This window comes from Coenobita brevimanus, chromosome 100 (assembly GCF_032717465.1).
Source record: "Coenobita brevimanus isolate Jiangsu-jjx chromosome 100, ASM3271746v2, whole genome shotgun sequence".
NCBI lineage: Eukaryota > Metazoa > Arthropoda > Malacostraca > Decapoda > Coenobitidae > Coenobita > Coenobita brevimanus.
Window position 1 is genome coordinate 64435066 of NC_137053.1, and position 19886 is coordinate 64454951.

At 42.8% G+C, this 19886-nt stretch overlaps 1 protein-coding gene across 1 annotated transcript in view; it reads left to right on the forward strand.

Annotated features, from left to right (window-relative positions):
• Positions 1 to 2028: 2028 nt before the first annotated feature.
• LOC145414685 (putative ATP-dependent RNA helicase vasa-like) overlaps positions 2029 to 19886 on the forward strand; it is a 66257-nt gene continuing 48399 nt past the window's right edge. Inside the window, exons 1-3 of the mRNA XM_080284203.1 lie at positions 2029 to 2071; positions 12368 to 12433; positions 19159 to 19460. Of these exons, the coding sequence (XP_080140329.1) occupies positions 2029 to 2071; positions 12368 to 12433; positions 19159 to 19460 (411 nt within the window). The remainder of the gene's footprint in view (positions 2072 to 12367; positions 12434 to 19158; positions 19461 to 19886) is intronic.

The window sequence follows — 19886 nt, forward strand, 5'->3', positions numbered from 1 at the left end:
TGCTTCCCTTACGTAATTAGTGTTTGAGTCACAAATTGCCCTATCTCTATTATTTACATGGACTAGTGGTTAGAATGTTCTAGTCAGAATAAGGTAAATGGGTCTGATTTCCAAATAGTGACGGAAGATTTTTTTTTTATCAAGTAGGCTAATACCATCAAGGGAAATCGGGTAGTAATCTACCCTTAAATATAGCCTACTGACCTATAGTAGCCTAGCCTCGCACCCCTACATTATAAAGAGGTAAAATGAGATTTTTTTTTCATCTTTGTGTCATATTGTACTGTGTGCCATTTGCACGACCGGCGGTCACAGGAGATGCCACCCCTGAAGGTGTGAGGCCTCTAACTTCCTTTCTCTCTGGTTGCCAGTGTCTTCTTCCCTTACCCTGTGACCCTGTTGAGTGCACAGTGCTTAATATGCCACTGCCTTTGCCTTGAAGAGCTGGGTTATATAATGCACACTCAATTATAGAACTTTTGGTTGGGTGCAGACCTGACCAACCTAATTTCTTCCCCCTCCTGCCTAACACCTAATTGTTGAAAGACACCGGCAACTACCAAACCTACAAAGGTCAGTGATAGGATCCTCTTCAAGGAGGAAAGGTCTAGATGGGACAGAATTTTCATTAAAAGCTAGGTGGTTTGCGGAGAAAACCACAACCACTTGTAGGATACCCAAATGCAGGACCCACTGGAATCCCTCCCAGGATTCCCGCAAGAGCAGCATTCCCTGTGGCCTGGGTGTCTCAGAGGAATCTTGTCTCTTCAGACTTAGCAGAGTGAATGCTTTCCCAGAGAAGCAGAAAAAAAGCTACCGTCAAACCACCCTCCCATGGAGGTGCAGTAGCAAACTGAAAGCACACACACACACACACACACACACACACACACACACACACACACACAGAAAATAGATATAAATGAGTGCATAACCTATGGGTGGTGCATCAGTAAGAGGACACTGCAAAAAATTACATAAACAGAGAGATGATAAAGACGTAAGGAAATTCAGTTTCCCAAGTGGGGCAACTGATCAGTGGAATGCACTACTGAATGAAACAGTGTGTGCCAAAACAATTCATAAATTTAAGGATATGTATGATAAAAATAGTTTAATGCATGGGGCAGTGGAAGCTTCACTCATTCCTGTTAAGATACAATTAGGTAAGAACACACACACACACACTCTTGGTGACTTAGTGCAGCATCACCAACAAACCTGTAATGAAATGGGCCCAGGAGTCCAGCAGACCCACATCTATCATAAATATCCTGAGGAGGGACACTAGTTCAGCAAACCCACATCCACCACAACCTGAGAAGGGGCACCAGACCTCAGCATACTCACATTCACCAATGCCTGAGAAGGGGTAACAGAACCCTACAGACCCACATCCTCCATAACATGTGGGACACTAGAGCCCAGCAGACCCACAACCACCACAGCCAGAGAAGGGAAACCAGAGTGTAACTGACACACACCAGAACCCAACAGACCTTCATCCATCATGGCCCGAAAATGGAGCACTAGAGCCCACCAGACCCATATCCACCATAGCCTAAGAAATGGCACCAGAGCTCAACAGATCTACATCCACCATAACCTGAAAAGATGCACTAGAATCCAGTAGACCCACATACACCATAGCCTGAGAAGGGACACTAGAACTCGGCAGACCTGCATCCACCATCGCCTGAGTAGGCACCAGAGTCCAGCAGATACATCCACCACGGCCTGAAAAGAGGCACCAGAGCCCAGTAGACGTACATCCACCATAACCTGGGAAGGGACACCAGAGCCAAACATATCCACATACATCATAGCCTGAAAAGGGGCACCAGAGCCCCAGCTGATGCACATTCCTCATAGCCTGAGAAGGGGCACTAAAGCCCAGCAGATACGCATCCACCACAGCCTGAAAATGGGTACCAAAGCCCAACAGACCCACATTCACCATAACCTTAGAAGGGACAATAGTTCAGCAGATCACATCTACCATAGCCTGAGTAGGGGCACCAGAGCCCAATGATTCACATCTACCATGTCACTGCCAAACTTACACATATGAGTAATGGTATATTCATATTTCCATAAGATGACCTGATTTATTGGAGCTAAAAGCGGGACACTAGCGCGCACGCGTGTGTGTGTGTGTGTGTGTGTGTGTGTGTGTGTGTGTGTGTGTGTGTGTGTGTGTGTGTGTGTGTGTATTGACTAATGTGACAGAGACCGCTGCTGCGCTACACCTCAACCTGGGGCTGCTAATCAACTACTGTCTCCTACAAACTCCGAACATACCGTATGGTACAGTGAATGGGTCGACCAAAGTTACCAGCTAGTATTACAGATTTTATATTAATAATTCGGTACTTCATTTGGTTAGGATTATGCATAATTTTTCTAATTCATCCTAATTTCATAAAAGAAGGTCATATTATATCTAATGCAATGGTAATTTTCTAAAAGCGGGACAATTAAGATTCATTCATTGCCAGACGCCATGTATCCCAAACGGGGTGGCCAAGGGCTTAGAGTTAATTGTTTTACAGGGAGGGGCACCAATCCAATTTGCTGAAAATGCGGGACATTCTAGTCACAATTTAAAAAGCGGGACTGTCCCGCCTAAAAGCGGGACTCTGATCACCTTCTATTTCCATCATCTCTCAGTCTGATATCCAGAAAGGGGAACCACAGACCAGTAGTTTTTGTAGATTTCCCCTTAAAAAAAAAAAAAAAAAAAAAAAGTGACGTACAAGTTCATCTCCTGCATCCTGCTGTTTCACAGCTTTTGAAAAAAGGAGACTGCCCAAGATGAAAAATTAAAGATTAACTCACTTGTGCCCAGCATCCTCAATGTAGAATGGAGTAGGGCAATTTTTTTAAAGTTTATTAAGGGGGAAACTCCGGGGTAGAAACCTATGAGCTTCATGACTACCGATAGGCGGAGGGCAGTACACCTACCGGCCTGGTACCTATCCAGCATAACCCCTCACACAGGCACCATGGGAGTTAATGGGTAAAGGCTATCAGAGCTCTGAAGACGAAGTCAAATGAAGGTTGCTGTATCAACTAGGTCAGTCACGATGAATGTAATTACGATCTAATACCCATGAGATTTTTGTCTTACCTTACAGTTTAGATAGGCAAGGTATGTGGAAGGTATTAAGAATATATGGAGTGGAGGGGAAATTGTTGAGTGCTGTGAAGAGTATGTACGAGGGAGCTAGGGCTGCGGTGCGAGTGGATGGTGAGCTGAGTGAGTTCTTTGATCTCAATGTGGGACTGAAACAGGGTTGTGTGATGTCTCCATGGCTGTTTAATATATACATGGACGGGGTTGTAAAGGAGGTGCAGGGTAGGGCAGTGGATGTGGTGGTGGCTCTAATGAATAAGGGTGAGAATTGGAAGCTTCCGGTGTTGCTGTTTGCTGATGATACAGTACTGTTGAGTGAAGATGATTGGGAGTTGCAAGGTTTGGTGAATGAATTTGGGACAGTGTGTAGGAGGAGGAATCTGAAAGTTAATGTAAACAAAAGTTAAGTTATGGTGTTTGAGAGGAATGAAGTCACAGAGTGTGCAGTGAGGTTGGATGGTGAGGATATGGAGAATGTGAGTGCATTCAAGTACTTGGGTAGTGTGATGAGTAGGGATGGAACTTTGGGGGATGAAGTGCATGAAAGGGTACAGCAGGGAAGGAAGGTTGTTGGTACACTGAAAGCAGTGATGAGAAATAGGGAGTTGAGTATGGAAGTTAAGAAGTCACTGCATGACAGTATTGTGATCCCTACCCTGACGTATGGAAGCGAGGCATGGACCTTGCAAGAGGGGAACAAGTCAAGAGTGAGAGCAGTGGAAATGAGTTACTTGAGAGGAGCATGTGGAGTGACATGGAGGGACAGGTTGACGAATGAAGAAGTGAAGGAACGCTGTGGGGTGCATGTGGATGTGGTTGAGAAGATCAGGAGAAATACACTGAGGTGGTTTGGACATGTGAAGAGAATGGAGAATGAAAGACTGACTAAGAGGGTGTATGTAGGTGAGGTGAAGGGAGGGAGAGGCAGACCGAGGATGAGGTGGAGGGATGGAGTTGAGAGGTATATGAGGGAGGCAGAGGTGAGTTGGGGGGAGGGTAGTCAAATGGTTGGTGACAGAGTGACTTGGAGGCGTTTTGTCTGCAGCCACCCTTTGCAGGATTAGGGCGTCAGGCTATAGATAGATAGATAGATAGATTACAGTTTCGAGCAGTTCTGTGTGGTATCTTGAACAACCCTTTCCCCAATTTATAGTTACCGGTACCGTATATCATTAAGAATTATGTGAAAAATATAGTTTTGTTTGCATGTGTGTGAATAAAAAACCTTTGTCACCAAAATTTTTGGAATATCTGTAGTTGCATGGCAAAAAAAAAAAAAATCTGTAGAAATCTGTAGTTTATTTCGTCACAAAATCAAAATAAATTTAAGAGTACAAGTAGGTTGGCAGAGGGTCCCCTTACCTTGAAACAAGTCAACCGTCGGCCACTGCCCACTCCTTGGGATTATGACGTCTGGCTATAGAGAGGTAAATTATTCACAGTATTCCCAAACTGGAGGACAAATTATTACCAGAGAAAAAAGGATCTCTAGAGAATTTAAAGAATTGCACTAAAGATAATACTGATTACTTCAGCCAGGTGAACCTCCGAGGTTTTCGGGGAGCGGCGCGACACCCTCCTCCCATGCTACTTTTTTTTTTTTTTTTTTTTTTGAGCGATTTTTAGCCGCAGCGAAACTTATAGGTATATAAGCGATACACCAAGGGAATTAGCCGCAGCGAAACTGATACGTATATAAGTGATACACCAAGGGAATTTTTTTTTCTTCCTTCAAGGAAAGTTCGAATATCTCTTGAAGAGATCTTACCGAATTTCTTTAGAATACAAAGTTGCTCCGCTTTGTTTTAACATGTCACGTCAGCTGACGCATCAGCTGACTATTAGGCTATTTTCAATTTCGGCTATAAGGAGGCATTTTAAAGACTTTCTCCTGAAATAAAGTTCCTCAGCTTGAAAATTTGAGTTGATTTGACATGTAAGTTGTTGCATCAGCCGATGCATCAGTAGTTTCGCCGCAGGTCTACGAAGTTAGACTCTTGTTACGATTAGCGACAAAATGTAACTATGAAGTGCAGTACATCTACAGTTTTATTGATATTCTAGAAACTGCAGCTCCTTTCCAAGATTTTTTTTTTCTTTTTTAGTCTGGGAAGAGGTTCGTGGGATTTGAACGCAGATTTAGTTTGAACGTTAAATAAAAACAGTTAATATCATATTTTTTATTACACCAATTCTATCCCAAAAAACAGTAATATTTCCTATTACACAATATGTAATATGATATTTTGTAGAGTGCAGACTTGAACACCATCTTTCTAGACTCCATCGCCAGCACAGGTGTTTGGTTGAAAGTGTTATCTTCAAAAATCGACGCGTGTGAGTATCATCTCCCTTTCCTGGCTACTTTAAGTTGTTTTGTATGAGCGTTATTTACTCCTCGTATACCAGAACGAGTCTTTCATTGAGTGGAAAGTTATCATTGGTGGTGCAAACATTGAGCCACTGAAGTTGGTTTTCATTTTGCTCAATGTTTTGTTTGGGATAGCAGCCACAATAGGTTAGCCTCCAGTTGCAGCTGAAGCACGAAATCATTTTGAATAGCGTTTGAAGCATTTACTGTCACGGAATTTATATTGTGTAGGATACCAGTAATGTATCAAACTTTGCCCTTAGGGTAGAGGCTGCAGGGCAGTCCATGCTAACGACTGTGACTGGCCATCACGACAATTTTACACAGAACATTTCCCAAATTTGACTATGCCAGTTTGCCACCAGTGTTGAGCGAATATTTTTGACAAAACAACAGTTTCAGGATGGACGGCTTTGGTCTGTCAGTTCAGGTTAACCAGACTTTATAGATTAACAATTTAAACGACCTGGTCACCTCATATATATCATGATTAAACTGCATTCCATCAAATAAAGCATGAATGACTAGGTTCAGTGTACATACATATGTAGTATAGTGTACTGAGTGGCTCACAGTACACCCATGAAATGTTATGCTTCTGTAACGTTTAATCTGCTCCGTGCTGGAGCCATTGTCGGCCTTTTGGCTCCTAATGCCAAGAGTTTGGGAGGCTGTGTTGAAACCCCAGTGCTGGCCACTTTTTTTTTTTTTTTTTTTTTTTTCCCATGAATAGACCTGAAAAGTGATTAAAATAAACCTAGTGATAGTAAAAGTGCTCATCTCGGCTGTTTTCTGCACGAAAACAGGTGTTTTGGTCCAGCACACCCAAATTTGTGTCAGAAGGTTACTTTCAGATACCATCAGCAGCTGATGTGGATGGTTAGTCCATTTGGGTATGGAGTGAGTGGATGTATGGAGCACTCGTAGTATGGAAGCGCAACCTGGTTTATGTAATGCGGACACTGTCAAAACTATGGGGATGGGAAATTGGAGTTCTGTGCTAATTTTAATTATTTTCACATTCACTTTTTTTTTCTGTTAAATTGGTGTAGGGCATTATGAACACTTGCCTAAGGCACTATAAACATACAGAACAGTCACATTAGTTACAGTAAATCACACATTTCTTATGTTATTTTCCTTACTTTCTTGATTTCATGATTGAGTTCTGTTTACTTTCACTATCAGTTAGTGCATTACTTAGAAGTTCTCCGGCTTTGACTGGAAGTTGAAATAAGCACAATATCCTTGGCAGCGTGGCATGTCCCAGATTTGCGTCAGATGGCTACTTGCAGATACATTCAGCGGCTGATGTGGAATGCTAGTCCCTTCTGGTATGGAGTGGGTGGATGCTTGAAGTACTTGTAGTTTGGAAACACAACCTGATTTATGTAATGCGGCCACAGGCAAAACTATGATGATGGGAAGTTGGGGTTCTGTGCTATTTTTATGTATTTTCACTTTTTTTTTTTTTTTTTTTTTTTTTTTTTTTTAAATATTATACTGGTATAAGACATGAGAGAGGGGGAGGGGTGTCCACCATCCCATTTTCTGTCACACAATAAGGGCAGACTCAAATAATCTTGCACAAATGTGCACAAAACTGTGTCTGTATGTATATGGACTAGGCATTTTGGGCCACTAAGAGTTAGTCGGTGTATATACGGATTCAGCATTTTAGGCCACTGTAGGTTTGTTCTTATATATACGGACACGGCACAGAACAGGTGAAGACAGTCTTCAGACTGGTAGTACTGGTATATCTTATTTACTTTGAGAATCGTTTTATTGAAAGTTCTGTGGTTGTTGTGAGCATCGCTTTTTGATAAGTGTTTTTTACACCATGCTAAATATTTGTTCTGAAGTTGCATTCAAATCTGGGTATCATATACACACAAACATTTGTAGCTTACACATAATCTCATACATAAACATTATCAGAAGATGTTCGCACTCCGATTTACCATATACAGTATATATACGAATCGGTAGAGAGGCGGCCTGCAGTCCTAATGGACCCAGGATCGAATCCCGACTGGGGCAGGGATCAGTTTAAGGGTTGAATTTCCTAAAAGGAAATCAAAACAACACCCAGCACACGATACCATACACAAATACTGTCCTCTCTGCCCCCTCGCCCACCTCAGACCAGCTTCCAGAAGCATATCCGCACTCAGATCACTCGCCGCTCCATTCAGTCACTTAAAGACAACACACAGCTGCATGCACGGCCTCCTGACATCCACCCATCTGAATCCTATCTTCCTCGTGAGGACAGGGTCCACTTGGCCAGGCTGAGATGTGGGCACCATCCAGCCCTCTTAAGCTACCAGAAGAGGCTGGATGACTCCGTTGCTGATGCCTGTCCAGGATGCAACACAGCACCCCATACTATTAAGCACATTATGGAAGATTGCATTGCACACAATCACCTACACCAACAACACAACATACACTCCTTGAGAGCTCTGTGGGAAAGCCCAGTCTCGGCCGTGGCCTTCCTAAGGGACTCGGGGCTGTTCGGCCAGACTGCCTAGGGAACAAATACTACTACTACTACTACTACTACTATTAGGTGAACACCCCATGAAAGTTCACCGGGGCATTCCTCAAGGTAAATATGTGTAATATATCTAGCTGGAATTGACATACAGTACATGTATATATATCGTCTTGGTAATGAGTAAATTGTTGACGTGGGGCCAAAGGGGAAGGGATTGTATACACTGACTGGGAATTGAGTAGTTGATGAATGAGTGGAGGGTGAGGGTGTGGAAGTGGGGGAAGGAGGTGGAGGGAGGGTGGGGGGTTTGAATGCTGGTGGGGGGGTGGGATTAGGGTTTGTTTGAGGGGTAAGGGTGTGGGAGATGAGGGTGTGGAGAAGGGTGGGGTATGGGTCATAAAGGGTGGGACTGGTAGGGGATGGAGGGGAGGGGGGTTTGGTGGTGGTGGTGGGTATTGTGGGGGGATTGTGGAGGGGAGTTGTGGGCATGGGGTGTGGGGGGTTGGGTTCAAAAGTAGGGGGTAGGGGGTTGTTGAGGGGTGGTAGGGGATGGTGGTGGGGTGGGGGAGTTGGGGTGGCAGTGGGAGGGTAGTAGGGGTGTGTAGGTGGGATAGGGGTGTGTGTGAGGTGGTGGGGTGGTGGTGGGGGAGATGGGGGTGGCTCACATGGTACGAAATGCCTGCTACAGAGTTGGGTGTAGGCTGTCGGCTGCCAATTCTCCCTCTTCACGGCTGCTATCCTCTTCTGTTGCCTTTACTCATTGGCTGGAAACCAGCAGAAGTTTACCCCACTTCCACTTTTCTGCCATGTCTTACAGCCGAAGGCACAACAGTGGAATACCATTGTGGAATCTGCAATTCTATCTCCCTAGATGTTCAACAATTTGCCGTCCAGTATGGTGTCGTAAACAAAAGTCACATGACCCGTGACGTCACGTGGAAAAGATCTATATACATATAGAATACCTTAAATTTATTCATTGTAACACTATGGTACACTGTATATGCCCTGAGGGATGTCAGTAGTTTTATTCATCCCAGTTAACTTTGGATATAAGACTTTGATATTCTGATGATTTCTAGGTATGATCCATTCAGATTTGATATTTCCATTGCAAATGACTCCATTTTGAAGTATGAATTTCCAAAAGTTTCATTTTTAACCCTGACACAAAATAGGGAATGGGTTGAAAAAAGTGAAAAAGAATGGTTGAATATGTTAATTGCTTCCGGTATTATCTGCTGCCATATTGAATTTGTGTATTGTTGTGAGTAAAAGATGGAAGAACATAGGAGAGTATGGATCAGTTGGCTCAAGGATTGTGTGCGTATGATTGAAAGTTGGAATACAAATGTGGGCGATTGTGTGCGTGTATGCGCCAATGCAAGATTGTGCAAGCAGAGTGAGAGAAGAGTTCTGGACAAATGTGGAAGTGTGCATGGAAAAGTTTGGAAGGAATGAGAGAGTGTTTTTGATTGTCGATATGAATGGTAAAGTAGGGAATGTGAAGGTGGATGGAATAGTTGGTGAGTGGGGTGTGCCTGCTGAGATAGATGAGAATGGCAGTGCGTTAGTGGACATTTGTGCCAGGAGGGGGATGGTGATAGCCAATACCCACTTCAGGCACAAAATGATCCACAGGTATACATGGCGAGTGATGAGAAGGGTGGGCGGTGAACTGAATGAAAGGAAGGCAATGATTGATTATGTGTGTGTGGATGAAAGGATGCAAAGATGTGTAATGGATGCAAGAGCTTAGGATGGGGGAGTGGACTTTCTGACCACTACTTGGTGGTGGCCAGAATCAAGATCCAAGTAAGATGGAGAAATAGAAGAAGGGAAGGGCGGGAGGAAGGAGTAGTTGCAAGGAGAGAGAAAAGGTTACAAGAGGATGAGAAAATGGCAGAATAAAAGAGAGAAGTGGAGGAACGATTGGGTAAATATGAATTGGAGCAGATGGGGGACGTAGATGGTGTGTGCAAGATATTCACAGAGGAAATATGTGCAGCATGTGATAGGGTGTGTGGGATGAAGAGAAGATGGAAGGGGGTGCAAGGAACATCATGGTGGAATGAAGAGGTGAGACAGGCTGTGCCATAAAAGAAGAAAGCATACAATGAATGGATGTGAAATAGGGGTGTGGAAGATGTTGAGAGGTGGAAGAGAGAGTTATATGTAGAAAGGAAGAGAGAGGTGAAAAGATTAGAAAGAGAGTAAGAAGAGAGTGGATGAGGAATTGGAAGGAATTTGAGCATAAAGTGGAGGGACTATAAGAAAATGTTCTGGAAAGAGGTGAAGAGAGTAAGACAGGGTGGCAGTGAAGTTAGTAGGGGAGTGAAAGATAAAAATGGTAGATTACTAGTGGAGAAGGGAGAAAAAGTGAGCAGATAGAGAGAACACTTTAAGGAATTGTTGAACATAGAGAATGGAAGTAATGCGAGTATAAGTGGCTGGGGAATGGCTTGGAGGAGGAGGGAGGTGAGAAGACAGGAAGAAATCAGTAGGATAGAAGTTATGGAAGCAATGAAGAAAGTCAAATTGGGGAAAGCCCCAGGAATTGATGGAGTGTGTGGTGAAATGCTGGTGCATGGGGGAGACATAGTAGTAAAATGGATGTGGAAAATGTGCAGATTGGCCTGGGAGGAAAATAGAGTCCCGGAGGATTTGAAGTCAGGTATAATTATTCCATTGTACAAAGGAAAAGGGGGAAAAAGAAGTGTGTGGTAATCATAAGGGTATTTGTCTTCGTAGTGTAATAGGAGAAGTGTATGGTAGAATACTTATTGACAGAGTTAGGGAAATAACAGAGGAATTAGTTGGAGAAGAACGGGGATGCTTTAGGATGGGAAGAGGTTGTGTAGATCAGATATTCATTCTTAGATCTTTAGTGGAAAAGTTTCTAGAGAAGGGAAAGAAGTTGTATGCAGCCTTCATGGGTTTGGAGAAAGCATGTGACGGTAGATAGACAAGGATTGTGTATTAAGGATATATGGAGTAGATGGGAAGTTGTTGACTGATGTGAAGAGTATGTATGATGGTGCTAAGGCTGCAGTGTGTGTGGATGGTGAACTGAGTGAATTTTTCTCTTTGAAGGTTGGGTTGAAACAAGGATGTGTCATGTCTCCATGGTTGTTCAATCTGTACATGGATGGGGTAATAAAAGATATACAAGATAGGGTAGTGGATGTTGGAGTGGCCTTAGTGAGAGAGGGTATTGTTTGGAAACCCCCTGTACTGTTGTTTGCAGATGATGTCGTACTATATTGTTGAGTGAAGACAAAGGGGAGCTGCAAGGCTTGAGTTTGGGAGAGTGTGTAGAAACAGAATGTAGGGAAGAGTAAAGTGATGGTCTTTGAGAGAGGTGAAGTCAGTGAATGTACAGTGAGGTTGGATGATGAGGAAATGGAAAATGTGAGTACGTTTAAGTACCTAGGGAGTGTGATGAGTAAGGATGGAAGTTTGGAGGGTGAAGTGCTTGAAAGGATACAACAAGGAAGAAAGGTTGCTGGTTCCTTGAAAGCAGTGATAAGAAACAGGGAAGTGAGCATGGATGTGAAAAAGTTACTACATGACATTATTGTGATACCAACTCTAACTTATGAAGGGAAGCTTGGACATTGTTGGAAGGACACAGGTCAAGAGTGAGAGCAGTGGAAATGAATTATTTAAGAGGAGCCTGTGGAGTTACATGGAGAGATAGGCTGACAATTGAGGATATAAAAGAGCGTTGTGGTGTGGATGTGGATGTGATAGGAAGCGTTAGGAGGAACACACTGAGGTGGTTTGTGACCATGTGGAGAGGATGGAGGGTGAGAGACTGACATGGAGAGTGTATGTGAGTGAGGTGGAGGGGGGGAGAAGGAGGGTGGTTTGGCCATGTGGAGAGGATGGAGGGTGAGAGACTGACAAGGACAGTGTATGTGAGTGACGTGGAAGGGGGGCCGAGGATGAGATGGAGTGATGGAGTGGAGAGGTACATGAGAGAGGGGGATGTGAGTTGGGAGCAGGGTAGCGAAATGGAGGGGGACAGGGCGACGTGGAGGTGATTTGTTTGTTGCCACCCCGTACAGGATTAAGTCATCTGGTAATAGATAGATAGATGGACATATTGAATGTACTGTATGCTAGGGCTGTCGTGTTTAAGATTGTGGGGGAGCTTTTGTAACAGTGGATCATGTGGAAAGTCAGTTTTAATGAAATTCAGATCTTCAGACTGTATCCTTCATCAGCTTCTGGTCAAACTTGAATTGCTTGCAACAAGAGACAACTTTTCTAACCACTTGACTGCCATTTCTGCATATCCTCATAATCTCTTATTCACCTGTTAAATTTGAATTGTTCTCTTTTGTTCTTGCAGGAGTGATGTCTGACTGGGAGTCAGGAGATGAAGGTGGTGGCAGTGTGGAGTATGGCTCAAATGCTTGTAAGTTCATACATAGGTATTTTAGTTGATTAACCCCTTAACCACGGGGCGTCACTTTCGTGACGCTTGGGAGCAAGGGATCATACCATGGGTCGACACTTTTGTGATTCTGTGTTATTTTGAATTCGCCCGGGCTTTGAAGTGGTGGCTTGTATCATCTATCGGTACTGCCAATGTCCAACACTAGTCAGCACTCCTAATCTCATCTGTACTCCCATCCATTGTTGACAATTTAACCATTTCTCCCCGTTCTTGACTCCCCTCCCTACCTCCCCTCCATTACCCTATCCTCTCTCCTGCCCGGCCGTGCTACCCTAAGTAAATCTTCCTTGGAATTTTTCACTGATTTCATCCATTGAAATAAGCCCTATGCCCTATTCTTATACTAAATAATATATACAAGACAGAAATAAGGTGAGAGTGCCATACACCTAGAATTGGCTAATTATCACCTGACAACACCTCACGTGCACTCGTTCGCTAATTTTCGCTGTTTATTTTCCCTTGAAATATGCTGTATAATCTATTTTTGTAATAAAAATATATATAAGAAAGGAAGGGAGAAGCCTAAGTGATATTTACATTCACCTGGAACTACCTAATTACAGTATTGCAGGCCACCACACTGTATTCTACACTAAGTAAATCTTCCGTGGAATTTTCCACTGATTTCATCCATTGAAATAAGCCCTATGCCCTATTCTTATACCAAATAATATATACAAAAAAGAAATAAGGTAAGTGATAGTGCCCTACACCTGGAATTGGCTAATTATCACCTGACAACAGCTCACATGCACTCGTTCGCTAATTTTCGCTGTTTATTTCCCCTTGAAATATGCCGTATAATCTATTTTCGTAATAAATATACATATAAGGAGGGAAGGGAGACGCCTAAGTGATATTTACATTCACGTGGAACTACCTGATTTATTATGTATTGTCTTGGTTTCCTGCCAGTCATTTCATTGCTATATATTAGCAGGTCTCATAGGGCTGAAGTTGGTAGTATTGCACCTACCCTAGCCAGGCGGCAGGAGGCCATCACTATCAGTTCATTGTCGTCTTTGAAAGTGGGATTATGTCTGATTTGCTCCTGCTAACTTCCGCCGCTTTATAGCCCCATGCAAAGGGCCCTGTGACCTTTACCCCCTACTAAACCTCGTGTGGAAAGAGGTAAAGGGCTGACAATTGATAGAGAGTGACTATGATCTTTTTATTGAGTAAAACAGTGCAAGTGGAATTGTAAATAAGGTGTAAATAATGTGTAAACAGCAAGAAAGCAATGAATGTAAATGTAAGTGAACAGTGGAAAATAGTTTTATAAGTTACTTCAAGTGACAGTGCATAACAGTGTAAATAAAATAGAAATGTAAATAATGTAAATAAAGTAGAGAACGTAAATAGAAATGTAAATGAGTGGTATTATAAGAATACGAGTACTGTATATATACTAGGAGTAATGAAAGTGAAAGTTTCACTCTAGCATGTATGAATACTATGAGTTATGAGAGTGAAGGTGAAAGTGACATTCACTCTCAATGCTAGTATACAGGACGAAAAAGTGAATGCTATGTATTTTACTGAAAGAAATTGAATCCCTACAGTGACAATAAACTACTATTACTGAAGGAAACTTATGGATAAAGACTGTAGATATATATAAGTGTTATATAGTTACAGAAATATAAACTGTGAGTGTTTTTATGAATAATAGACAACACTAGCGGCGAACGATCGGAAGTGGGATGGTCATACGCCCTCGTAATTTTCATTGCTTTCACAGTGTTTTTTGGGGGGAGTATGGATTCCAAACTATTTGAGAATCATAGATTAGTGTTTCTAGTGATAATATCAGGCTATGGTAATCATATTACGAGTTGTCGGGAAGTGTAAAGTGGAGACTTCGTTACCCAACTTCAGAGGTCTCCACAAGTCCTACGGTACTCGACGAAGGCTCAACAAACACCCAAGGAGAAAGCTGAAGGTATGCGCCCTAAGTATATGTGATTTTATTATTCTAGGACTAATAACTGATTTTTGGCAAATATTTTTAGAGAGTCTGTCGGAGCGCGAATACCACAAGTCAAAGCAAAACAAGCCCGCGGTTTAAGGGTTAAGCCTTTCACTGGCACTGTCATGTGTATGTTTTTACTAAATCCAGATTTCTAATACGATGTACCTCCAGTCAGGAAATTAGATACCTTGTTAACTCTGACTATTCATTTCACACACTAGGAATCTTATTTCGATAATGCTACCGCCAGTCACGATGGTTGTTGTGAGTATCATGTAATCGTTAGTTGATCTGTGGCATTCAAGATTTTCTCTTCATTACTCTTCTGCCAGTACATACTGCAATTTATGAGTCATGTTCAGTACTGTTTACTTTTCTGTATGTGTGAATATAAAAACATAATAGTCTTAGTTAAACAAGTACAATAGGTATACCTGCTCAGTTTGCGGAGGTTGGCCTCCCTGAAATGCTATGTGTACTGAAAGCCACAAATACAGTACAGATACTGTACTCCTTGCAGAAGTAAATTTACTTTGTAGTTTGTTGATAAAAATAAAGAAGCTGACGTTCTTATTTGAGTGGAACTTCAAAATTCTTTAACATACTTTGGATGCACACATGACCCTTTCTTAGCATGTGGGAGCATCTTGTGGGCTCAGTACCTTAGGGGTGTTTGTGGGTGATACCTTTGGACACCATGATTGTTGCTGAGGGCAGTCTGCAGGCAGGCCATATGTATGGCAGTGATTTGCAGTGCGAGCCCTGGCTGTGCCTCCACCTTCGCAGTTGCGGGTGTGGAGGGGCTTCACGAGACATGGGGCAGAGCTTTGGGAATGGTGGTGGGATGTATGAAGGCAACAGATTTGGAATGCATGTGCTGGAAAGCAGAGGTGCTCCTGGATGGAAGGTGCATTGCTCATTCCTTGAACACAGGGTCCCTTCAGTCCATATATTATTGTGTTATATCACTCACTACCGTGGGGAAGCAAAAAATGAACAGCCTCCCAACACAACACACGTTGTAACAACAGATTCCCTCCTTTTCCACCCAGCACTACAAATTCATAAACAAACATGTAGTAACCACAGCCATCCAAAACCTTCAGCCAAGCAACATGTTTCATGAACCCTTGTCAGACAGTCATTCCTCAAACTACCCTTCCCAGGGAGACATGATTACACCTAGCCAGGCTAGGGTGTGGCCATCATCTTTCCCTGCTTTAGTATCAGTACAAAGAACAGCTCTTAAATGGTCCACCATGTTCTTACTGCAGTACGACCACCACACCACAACTCGCTCGACTCATGCATCACATTATCACAACACAGACAATCCATCAACAAAGCTCCACCAAGATATCTCATGACTGCCTGGTTGAAGGCAGGTTTATTGCAGTGCACTGGGCTCGCATCCAGATCAGCTTTAGTCTCAGCATCAGTAACCATGTAAACTGTAGAAGTCATTCAGTCATTATTTTATGCACAGCAAAATAATATAAAAAGATACCCTGGTTTAATAATACAATTGGTTTGGTAAAAACCTATCGTTAGGTGGGTATCATATCTCGGGGTACTCATGTAAAGTAATGGGATTGTTACTGTACCACTCCTGACATTGAAGGGAAGTTTTGTCTTGGAAACTGTTACTGTACCTCTGACACTGAAGAGAAGTTTTGTCCAGGGAACTGTTACTGTACCTCTCATGACATTGAAGAGCCTTCATTTTATATTAAGGGAAAATTTTATAGTGTATGTGTAAAAAAGTGAAATGCTTTATTCTTTTGAAACTTGTAAGATTATAGGTGAGCAGTGTGTGAAGAATGATGAAGGAAGGGGTAGTGGTGAACAGTGGAGATATTAAAGATGCATGGAGAGAACATTGTAGCTGATTGTTGAATGAGGAGTTTCACTGGGACTGGGAGGGTTTGGAGCCAGCAGATCCAGTGTTTGGCCCTTGGCCTTTGATTGGCACTGCTACTGTGAGTGAGGCAATAGGCAGGATGCTAGTGGGGAAGGCAGGAGGTGTGTCTGGGTTGACTGCTGAAGTGTTGAAGGCCTCAGGAGCTAGAGGAGTGAGGTTAATCACTGACCTGATGAATATGATTTTATATGAATGTGTTGTCCCAGATGATTGGCTGAAGAGTGTAATTGTAAATATGTGCAAGGGGAAAGGTGATGCCCTGAAAAGAGGAAATCATAGAGGTATAAAGCTTTTAGATCAGATAGTGAAGGTAATGGAGAGAGTTCTAGAAGGTGTGAGTAGAGAAAGAGTGAATATTGATGAGATGCAGTTTGGGTTTATGCCATGCAGGGGGACCACTGATGCCATAGTCATTGTTTGACAGCTTCAGGAAAAATATGTAGGAAAGAAAAGGAAACTACTTTGTTTTTGTTGATTTGGAGAAGGCCTTTGACAGTCTCTGGAGAGGTGGTAAAGTGGGCAATGAGAAAGCTTGGGATGAAGGCATGGCTGGTTAGGGTGGTTGTGGCCATGTATGTGGGTGCTTGGACCCAAGTAAGAGTGATTGGAGATTTGAGTGATGAGTTTTCAGTAAATTTTGGCGTGCCTCAGGGGTCAGTTTTGAGTCTCTTGTTGTTTATTATGGTACTTGAAGCCCTCTCACGTGACTTCTGAAATGGACTTCCATGGGAGATGTTGTGTGGTGATGATTTGGTGTTGACTGCAGAGAATGAAAGGGAGGTGGAGGAAAGATTTAGGAGGTGGAGAGATGGTATGGGGCACAAGGGCCTAAGAGTAAGTGCAGATAAAACAAAAGCGATGATGTCTATGGTTGGTGGCAGTCCTGTCAAAGAGGAGGGAGAGTGGCCATGTGCAATTTGCCACAAGGGCATGGGAAGTAATTCCATCTTGTGTAGTGTTTGTGGTAAGTGTTTGCATAAGAGATGTAGTGGTATTAGAGGTAGACTGCGAGATGATGCTGATTTTAGGTGTGTGGTGTCTCAGGGAGAGCATGCGGAGATTGTCAGACGTGAAAGATTGAACTTGCTGGTGAGTCTCCTGAGAGTTTGGAAGAGTTTTGTTATTTGGGAGACATGTTATTTGCCAGAGGTGGGGCTGGCGCTAGCTCTGTGGATAGGGTGAGGAGTGGTTGGAAGAAGTTCAGGGAGCTGTTACCTCCCCTGACACTGAGAGAGCTCTCCCAATGTGGTAAGAGATCTTTGTATGCAGCATGTGTTGGGAGTGTAATGCTGTATGGTAGTGAGACCTGGGCAGTAAAGGAAGAGGATAGTCACAGGCTCAGATGTACGGAAATGACAGCGATTAGGTGGATGTGCAGTACGTCCCTGTGTGCAAGGCCTTGGGGGGGGGGGGACTAGCTTTGCAATGGAAGAGTTGAGAGGTAGGATGGGACTGGAGTGTATATGTGCTGTGATGAAGAGAGGGAGATTGACGTAGTTTGGGCATGTGGAGAGGATGGGGGATGGTAATTGGGTGGAGAAAGTGAGCAGCATTAATAATAGGGGCGGGGTTGTGAAGGGTAGACCAAAAAAGATGTGGGACGTGATCATTAAGTGTGACCACAGGGTTAAGGGAGTGAACAGGGAGTCTTCCACAGATTGAGCAGCATAGAGAGCTGCCATTAGGTGACCAAGGCTGACACATGCAAGCATGTTGGAGCCTTCAAAAATGAGAAATGAAAACAAAAACCAAACTTTGGCAGTGAAGGGAGAGAATGTTTAGGTTTGATCACACAGAAATGACAGTGGCCAAATAGACTTGTCATGCTTTACTGGATGACAGCTGCTAATGGGCACCTAAAAGCTCATCAGGGAATGGAATGCATAATGTGTTGCATAGAGGGAGATTGAGGTGGTTTGTACATGCAGGGAGAACTGAGGATGAAAACTTATTATGAATGTAGAAGGTAGAATATGAATAGGCAGACTTCTGAAGATTTGTGATAAAGTCCTGCAAAATGACCTCAGGGTTAAGAGATTGAATTCGTGCCTCCATAGATTGTGTACCAGGTAGAACCACCGTTGGGTGCACAAGACATGCAAGTATAGGTATACCCCAGTTTAACAGTGTAGTTGGTTTAGTAAAAACCCATTGCTAGGCTTGGTATTGTATCTCAGGGTAGATTTAACATGTACAGTATCGGGATGCATTTTTGAACCTTGGGTTACCCCCCCAGCCATGTTCTAAGCCCACCTAAATGAGTCCAAAAACAAGTTTAAAGCCACTCTAAATGGCCTAACAGCTGTAAAAGAAGCTAACCTAAGCCTAACACTTGTAAATAACTCACTAAAACCAACAAATAAAATTTGATAATCGTCATATAAATAAATAAAATCAAGCTTAGTAACGTGTATCCCAAAATGACAATGTTCGCCGCACCTGTGGCTAGAACACATTAATCTAAGTCTGAAAACAGTTTATAAATCAACTTAAACACACAGTTTTAGCCTAAAATATAATCAAAATCAGTTTTAAAAAGTCAAAAACTAATGTTAAACCGGGGTTTGGCCATCGTTAGGGGGGTATGGTGGTATTTCTACCCCCATCGTTAAGCCAGGGTATTGCATCTAGAGGTATCGTTTACTGAGGTATACCTGTACATTTAAAGCCTTTCAAAATAAAATGATCTTCTGTCACTCCACAAAGTATTTAAAAATCTAATTCTGCTTGCCACAAATACACAGCTTTCTCCCAGTCATGACTGTAATACTGTACTTACCTTTACAGTTGACAAGGCAGCATTGGCATGGTGTAACCAAGACCATCCAACTGGTTTTGGATCTAATAAAGCTGCTGCTGATTTCAATTTGCCTACGAGCTTTAGATCCAGTGAAACTGCTGATGACAAGAGTTTGCCCACTGGGTTTGGATCCAGTAAGTTTGATGATGGAGGATTTGGGGCAGACAGTGATCTGCCTACATCATTTGGATTTGGAGATGGAGGAGGAGGGGATCGTGACAACCAGAGGCGGGGCAGGGGCAGAGGGGGTGGTCGTGGTGGTGGTCGAGGTGGATCCCAATGCTACAAGGTGAGACTTTGCGTTTTGTTGTCAGTTGGTATCATCAGTATTATAACCTAGAAATATTATTAAGAGGATAGTTCAAGGTTAGTCATTCAGGTTTACTAAACTGTATTTTATTGTAAGTTGGGACTATCAGTATTACATGATAGGAAGATTAGTTAACCATTTACAGGCTCATAGTGCTGTAGGATGAGATAGCCAAGCTTATACTCGGTTCACTTTAACTTGGCATAAAGTTGCCGGCTCTCCCTCTTTAGTACTGAGCTGTAATGAGATATCAGTGCTAAAATATGTTTGGAACATAAAAAAGTTTTGTGATAATGAAGTAGAGCCATCATGTCATATTCTACCATTGAGATAAGAGAAATATGCTACAACAGAATGAAAACTTGTGTGATGTTAATATTAATGAAATATAGCTTCAGTATAATT